Here is a 7,506-nt window from a genome sequence, read left to right as displayed (position 1 = left end):
CTCTGCTGCGAAACAAAATGCGCTCGCATCGTCGCAGGAAGAAGAAGAGGCATCGTCGCCGACTTCGTTGCTAGAAAAAGAATCCGTTGTTTTTTCTTTTTTCTTTGCATTTATTTTTTCAAATTCTACTCTTAGGCATAAAGCTATCCAAACGCTCCACTCCTTGTGCACGTATGTTTTGTGTGTGCAATGCACACTGTCCAATTTCCTGCCGTGGGTATGCGCCATTACGACTGAGGAAATCATCATTACCATCGTCGGCCATCGTCATCCGCCTGCCCGCACGTGCACACGGCCACCGCTGAGCCCCGGCAGCTGACCAGCAAGAGGTGGGTAAGGCGCCCAGGCAGGGCCCCCGCAGCCGAAGATGCACAACGACGAGTACGCGACCCCCTGCTGGGAGGAGTCGTACGACGCGTCCGGCACGTGGGCCGGCCCGGACCTGGACGCGCCAACCCGGGGTCCACACGAGAACCTCATGCGCTGGATGTTCCTGGTGCTCAGCGCGCTGCTTACCACCGCTAGCGTCGCTCTGCTGGCCACGGCGCTCTTGCAGCCGAGCGGATCGGGCCACCACCACCGCACGCACATGACGGCCCATGCCGGCCCGCCGTCTGCCGTGCAAGGTCTCAAAGTAAGCGGCGTCGCGTTGCAACGCTGTTGAGGCACTTGTTCGGGTGGCAGATCCACGCGGTCGCTGCCAGCGCACTCATAGATTGTCCGAGCCTGCGCTCGTCTAACTGTGACGGCACTAGTATCTCCCGTATGCGATACCACGCAACAGCCCCCAGCAATCCTCGTTGTGGGTGTTGGTGTGGCCCGGTACTATCCTCCCTCGTAAATGGGCTGATTGATGGCTGTCGATAACGCGAGACCGAAGAGCGCGTACATAATGGTCGTGCCCCTCTTAATACCAGCAACGCGACTCAAATTGTCCATTGCGAAAGTTATAAATAACCAGTCTATCATTCGTCACAAAAAGTAGCTTAAAGTAGCCGCAACTTTCCATCTTATTGATCTCTGCACACTTTGTTGCAAAATGTCTCCGTTTTTGTTTCCTTTTGAGCATATATGAGGTTTCGAAGAAGCGGATTCACGCACCGAGCAGTATTCTTACTCTTTCTTGTCCTCGCGACAGCACTGTGAATCATCGAGTGATCCAAGTTCCTTTTTTTTTTTTTTTTTTTCCGCGAAAGCAGTGCTTTGTACTCCTACCTGCGAGAATGTTGAAATGAAGTTTCCAGCTCATACGATAAGCCTCCGCCTCCCAGAGCCGCACGCACCATCCAACTCCGTTCGGCAGGCGGGACGCACACAAGAACTTGACTCCCTTTCACCCACCATGACCAGCCGAAAGAATTGCACGATGTGCCGTGTCTTAGAGCAGGGACGAGTGTTGCAATCATCTGTGCATTGTACCCCGAACTGCGCCTCCTAACATTCCGCGACGCGAAGCTACATTGCTTTTATTGCTCGGTGCCGCTTTTGCTAATCAATGCTTTCTATATTGAAACTGTAGACAGCCCTGCTTTTGACACATAAGAATGCGAGGAGACAATATCCCATATGCTGTGCGATTTCCCTGCTTTGCGACCGGAAAACATAAGCTGTGTTATCCTTTGAACCGCCTTGCTCCTTGCACTGTGACGGAGGATGAGGTTCTCGGACAGCGGCCGCATCATTCGACTGCCTTTCTAGACATACGAGGCACAGTTTTGTTACCTAGAGTGTCCTCAGAGCGTCTTCACTGTCATTATGTGACTCGGCTCTTCAACCCTTCTATCTTTCCCTTTCACGTCCTCTCAACCATTTTCCAAAGGGCGGGGTAGCCGACTGAAACACCCTTGTGGTTAATCACCCTACCTTGCCTATTCTTCACCTTTTCTCTTTTTGACTTACAGTACAGGAATTTAGTCGATTGAAAGCACCAAATAATAATATTCGAGTGTAAATCGAGCTACCTTCACGCCACGTTCGCATCAGACCTCGCATAATACTGTATGTTTCCTTATATCAATCAGGTGAATGTCCGGAGTTTTTAGTTTGACCAAATAGCACTCCCCCCGACAGTCTAAAAGTAGGCACTAGGCATAACTGCTGTCATGGTTTGAGAAACCGTGACTCGCCCCCACGGTACCAAAGTACGAAGCAACAGGGAAATATACCAACCTTCAGTAGTGCGTGGCTCCCTAAAGACATGCTAGCGCTCTCTCCTTCCTCTTGGGAAAGGCGAGCAGATACAAGGGAAAGGTTTTGATCCATTAGCGCGAAGAGCCGATTCTGCTCTGCTTGCTTCAGCGTAATTGCACAGGGGAGATACCGACACATGTGTTCTTTTTCAATGTTCTACGGGGTTTATTTCACGTCAAAAAACAGCGCAGCTGAAAAGTGCACGTGAAATATTGAGTGGTGTCTAAGAGTCAAGCATTCTGTGCAGTTGAATCCATTTAGTTTTTAGAAAGTAGATCAATGTTCAATGTTAGAAATCTCCCCCAGTGTGTGTGTGTGTGTGTGTGTGTGTGTGTGTGTGTGTGTGTGTGTGTGTGTGTGTGTGTGTGTGTGTGTGTGTGTGTGTGTGTGTGTGTGTGTGTGTGTGTGTGTGTGTGTGTGTGTGTGTGAGTGTGTGTGTGTGTGTGTGTGTGTGTGTGTGTGTGTGTGTGTGTGTGTGTGTGTGTGTGTGTGTGTGTGTGTGTGTGTGTGTGTGTGTGTGTGTGTGTGTGTGTGTGTGTGTGTGTGTGTGTGTGTGTGTGTGTGTGTGTGTGTGTGTGTGTGTGTGTGTGTGTGTGTGTGTGTGTGTGTGTGTGTGTGCGCGCGCGCGCGAGGGGGGAGGGGTAATTTGCCTTTGATTATACTCTGAACTCAGCCGACAAGAGTGAACGGTTATAACTTTTCTCACTGAACTGTGGAACTGAGAACAGAAATGTCATCTCAGTCTTTTATTTTTCGATACCGCAGTCGCCTTAATAAACTCTCTCTTTACGCTCAGTGCGAACTGCACAAGCCGCATCATTTTCGGCAGCTAAATACGCACGCTACTGGCGACTTTACCCGCTAATGTGCATGAATGCGATTAACGACGTTTACGTGGGGCTATTTATTGTGAAAACATTTCGAACACAAATAGAACTTTCGATTCCTTATGATTACGACATCGACATCTGCCAATATCGAGTAGGAGAAGGCTGCCATAATGAAAGTGAGAGGATAGTAAGCAAGGCCTGATTCTGCATGTGTAACGTTCTTTTCTTTTTTTTTGACACTTCGGCACTGGCCGTCTAGGAGCTTTAAGAAGCATAGCCGAATTACGAAAATGCTTGCAAGCCATCAACGTTGTTGTCCCAGGTGTAGCTGTTATTTATAGAAAAGCCAGTAGACAACAAAATCGGCCCAAATGCGCCCCCAGCCCGTCGGCCGTTTCTCGTTGCTAGTAATTATCCTTCACGATCAAATGGCTCAAGAAAATCGGCCGCAAATATTTGAATGGTATGGTGGGCTGATAAATGCCGCAATAAGGTGCTTGCACTTAGAATTTTTTCCACCGTTCTAGAAAAGATTAGCGCGCCCCGTTTTTAATAAAAAATATCCCTTAATAATATGGTTAAAGCAGAGCGATAATGTAGAGTCCTTGTTAGGGATTTGAGGGGATTTTGCCTATTCTTTCTGTACCTTTTTTTTTGTGTGTGTGCTTTCGTTGACCCACACACTTAAGACCAAGATGAGAATTTGCTTTTAAAGTGACTTTTATTACCACTGGCGCACATTTACTGGAAGTTGTGCTGATTTTTCGAACATATTTAGTTCTTTTTTTTTTAGTTGTTCAGCCTTCAGCGTCGCGTTGCGATTCAAATAACCTCCAGAAAATCATTGAAGAAAAGCTGCTTTTTCTGAGCTAGATAGGGCTTCCGATTGCTTCAGGTGTGTCATCTTTACTGATAGTGTGGCGATATCCGCAATAAAAAGACAGGAGCGATAGGCAGGGCTATAAAGGGTCTAGGGCGGAAAGTTGAGCAATCTAGCAAGCATTCACGAAGAAACCGGTCGGAAAGGAAACTAATACCCACTCTTCGCTAAGGACACCAACTCAAACTAACGCCATTGAGCCGATTCGTTTTGTGCTCTCACGCTCTGTGATTGAGGTCGTTCTTGATGCTACTTCATATTATGAAAAGCACCAGGCGCGATCGCTTCAGTCTGCGTTAGTATTGACAGCAGCTGAAGCATGCGGATCACGCCCCCCGGTGTCGGATGTATACGACCCCTGTCTGTTTTCTTATCCTAACAAGGGTCACAAAGAGGACGCCGTTGTGGTGCCTGCGAAGAATGCCGGCCGGTCCAACCACGCCATCGTGGTCCACGCGCCCACCGGTAACTCCGCGGGGAAGAAAGGCCAGGCCCATGACGAGCCTGGAGCTCGCATGGCGGCGCCACTGCGCCGGAAACACGAGAAGAAAGAGGTTAAGGTAATACACTGCCGATGTGTCCGGCCAAGACGGCTTGAAATGTGGACGTGGTACTAGCGAGGGAAAACTGTGGGGGCGTGTGTGTTAGGCGCGCGGACTCTCTCATAATACAGGTCTCTCTCTATTAGGAGCAGTGCACAGAAGTTATATTTTCAAGTAGGTTAGGGGTCCAGTTCCGGAAGAGTCAGAATAGACAAATATTTCTTTAATAATTGTACTTAGCACGGCGAAATAACAGCTGTTGTGTCGCCCTTTTTTTTACTTGGTTTAGGGTTCTGCAAAGCACAACCGTGTTCAGAGATACCCACCTGAAAATTTTCACCTCCTTCAATGTAATTACGTAGGTTTGTGCAGAGTTTTAAAGTATCACTGCTCCTGTTGTGACGCTCACTTTTTGTGCGGGCTTTTGGGCCAACGAAGAAAACTTAGAGGAAGTGTCCTAGCTGATAACCGATATCAGTTGCTTTCAGCTAACCAATTTCAAGAAACGCCATACGCACCAGCTGGGTCAGACTAGGGAGCAGCTATATGCCGAACGTCGCTGTTTCTCATCTGTTTTTAGGCGGATGGAGTTGTAAATTTGGAGGGGAGTACACTTAAACACACGTGTGCTAGAAAACATCTACAAAATAAAAGTGTCTTGGAATAAAATAAATATGAGCATGCACACTTGGGACAGTGATTGTAAGCTTTCTTATTTCATGTCCAGCGATTTGGAGCATACGACAAAAATTGTCATCTTTGTGTCTTCCTGGTCTCATATCTTTTGTACAGAAGAATCTTCCATGTACTGCTCATCGTTTGTTCATGTAACATGCTCTGGAGTTTTGTATGCCGTAATACAGGGTTTCTCAGAATTGGTCGCGATAGTCGCCAATATCTTGCTTCGAATGTAAGCCGCTGTGTTTTGGCGTTCTCTGCTAGCAATTGATGCCATAACAGAGAAATCAAAAGCCATCGGAAGGCGGATTTCTGCTGTCCATGTGCAGTCTGATCAACTGGTACTAAAATACGACAGAATACATTGTAGCTAAGTGGTAGGAATTGCACCAATAGAAACTGCTTACCAACAGAAACGGCGAAAGCCACCACACGCACAAAAAAAAAAAATCTAAGAATCACAAAGTAAGGTAGATAGCTGACCCATTCATAAATTGCTCTGGGCAGATAAACATGTAGTCTATGTCAAGCCACAATATCTGGCTTTTTTCCTTCGACCCTCTCCATATTTACATGGGCAATTAACAAATTGAAAATTGAAAAAAAAAATGAAAATTCAACCACGGCCTTGTTCTCCTAAAAAAATATGCAGTAACTTAACCGAATTGCTGATACGTTGATCTATAAGCGCAAAACGTTTTGTTTTTGTGTACGGCTTTGTTGTTATTGTTGATATAATATTTGGCGGATGACTATTATCTGCTATCTATCCCACAGTTACATTGCTTCCTTTTACTCTTCAGCGCTCTCTCTAAAACGCCTCTCATCTAGCTCTCATAACGTGGGTGATTAGACAGGGGAGGAGAAATTCGTCACTTCTTGCACATTTAAATTGATATGTTAATGGCAATTATAATTTGTCATCTTTTTGCACAGTTAGATCAATACGTTACTGGTAACTATTCTGTGATTGCCAGTATAAGCGTGTTAGAGTCCCTTCAACCATGTACAAAATGCAGTCGTTGACCAGAGCCATGGTGATGACATTTCAGTTTTCTTTCTCTTTCTCAACTTCCCATCCGATATGCAAAGCCGGAAATACACTGCGTCTACAACAATAAGGCTCCCGAGTACCCAATGCCCTTCACGCCCCATGACGTTCCCGTGGGTATCTGCGCTTCAGCGATTTACTGCTGCCTCGGCCCAGTAAGCGACGGCACGAACATCACGTTCCTTAGCATTGACCCCAAGAGCGGACCTCGTGACCTTGAGGCCTTCAGCTCAGTGCTGCACAGCATGGACCCTACCATGAAGCGCCACATCGCAATAGGCGGGCCTCGCTTGAACTACGCCCACCTTGGGAGAGCACTTCGGGACGCCGCTTCGAGGATGGAATTTGTGAATAATATCATGGGCTGGCTGCAGCTCCCGCACCTGCAAGCCTTCGGCCTCGTGCTGCACATAGTCCAGCCGGAGAAGGTCTCCAAACACCGTTCGCTGGACGCCTTCGTCCTGGAGTTATCAGGCAAGCTCAAGCCTAGGACGTTCATGCTCACGTTACCTCTGAGCGGTGACGTGGAGAGCAAGTACTTCCACCCGCTCACGTACAAGAATGTGAATGCGTTCATAAAAATGTCGCATCGCTTTGGCACGCCCATAATCGGCAGCTGTCCGAACCCAGTGCGTGGTTTGCGAACTCACTCGCTGCAGAAAGTTATCAAGGAAGTCAAGGACAAGTACCAAGACCACTGGGACAGCGGCATCAGGGAGAAGACTCTGTTCACAGTGTCTCTCGCAGGCTACATCTACTGGGTGAGGAATGGCTCGCTGACAGGCTTGACCAAAGGCCGAGTCGAAAAGCACGCTCTCTCCGGATACTGGGACATATGTCGCAAAGTGGACGACGCTAGCTGGAATCACAAATACATAAGGGAGACTGGCTGCCTGACGGCTTGGTCTGGCCGCAACTACGTGTCATCGCTCTCGCCCAAGTCCTTCAAGTTTTTGGATGGCAAGCGAGAGATGAAGGGCGTCGTCGTATTCGACATTGAAAAGGACGATTTCAAGGGCATGTGCGGTGACCCATACCCCATGCTGAGGGCGCTCAGGGAGAGCCTTACAAAATCTATTGAAGTTAAATGATGGTAAAAAAAAAAAAACATCCGCTGGGGAAATCGAAAGACCACGGTGTTTTCTTCTGCTTCGTTTCTTGTCTGCCTTGATTGAGCTAAGTCAGCACTATTCTGCGGTCAGCAGTATTATTCCTGGCTGCTGTTCACGTTATACATTTTTAATGTATACAGTGCTATAAATATATATATATATATAAATAAAAAATATATATATATATATATATATATATATATATATATATATATATATATAT

The 7,506-nt window shown here is 47.1% G+C and overlaps 1 protein-coding gene across 1 annotated transcript; it reads left to right on the top strand.

Moving 5' to 3' along the window:
• The first annotated feature begins 367 nt into the window (after positions 1 to 367).
• Positions 368 to 7,262, top strand: LOC146201956 (endochitinase-like). Its single transcript, XM_084599814.1, has 3 exons — positions 368 to 634; positions 4,284 to 4,460; positions 6,213 to 7,262. The coding sequence occupies exons 1-3, from the start codon at positions 368 to 370 to the stop codon at positions 7,260 to 7,262; spliced, it is 1,494 nt and encodes a 497-aa protein (XP_084455940.1).
• The last annotated feature ends 244 nt before the right edge of the window (positions 7,263 to 7,506 follow it).

The sequence above is a fragment of the Amblyomma maculatum genome, chromosome 1, assembly GCF_055883805.1.
Source record: "Amblyomma maculatum isolate TAMU_Amacu chromosome 1, ASM5588380v1, whole genome shotgun sequence".
NCBI lineage: Eukaryota > Metazoa > Arthropoda > Arachnida > Ixodida > Ixodidae > Amblyomma > Amblyomma maculatum.
This window is presented reverse-complemented; position numbering and strand designations above follow the sequence as displayed.

What these genes read in the sequence shown, in the direction of transcription:
- LOC146201956 (XM_084599814.1), top strand. Translation starts at nt 368, where the DNA reads ATGCACAACGACGAGTACGCGACCCCCTGCTGGGAGGAGTCGTACGAC. An exon ending in CTGCCGTGCAAGGTCTCAAA is followed by an intron (nt 635 to 4,283) that starts GTAAGCGGCGTC and finishes TATCCTAACAAG; the next exon opens with GGTCACAAAGAGGACGCCGT. An exon ending in ACGAGAAGAAAGAGGTTAAG is followed by an intron (nt 4,461 to 6,212) that starts GTAATACACTGC and finishes CGATATGCAAAG; the next exon opens with CCGGAAATACACTGCGTCTA.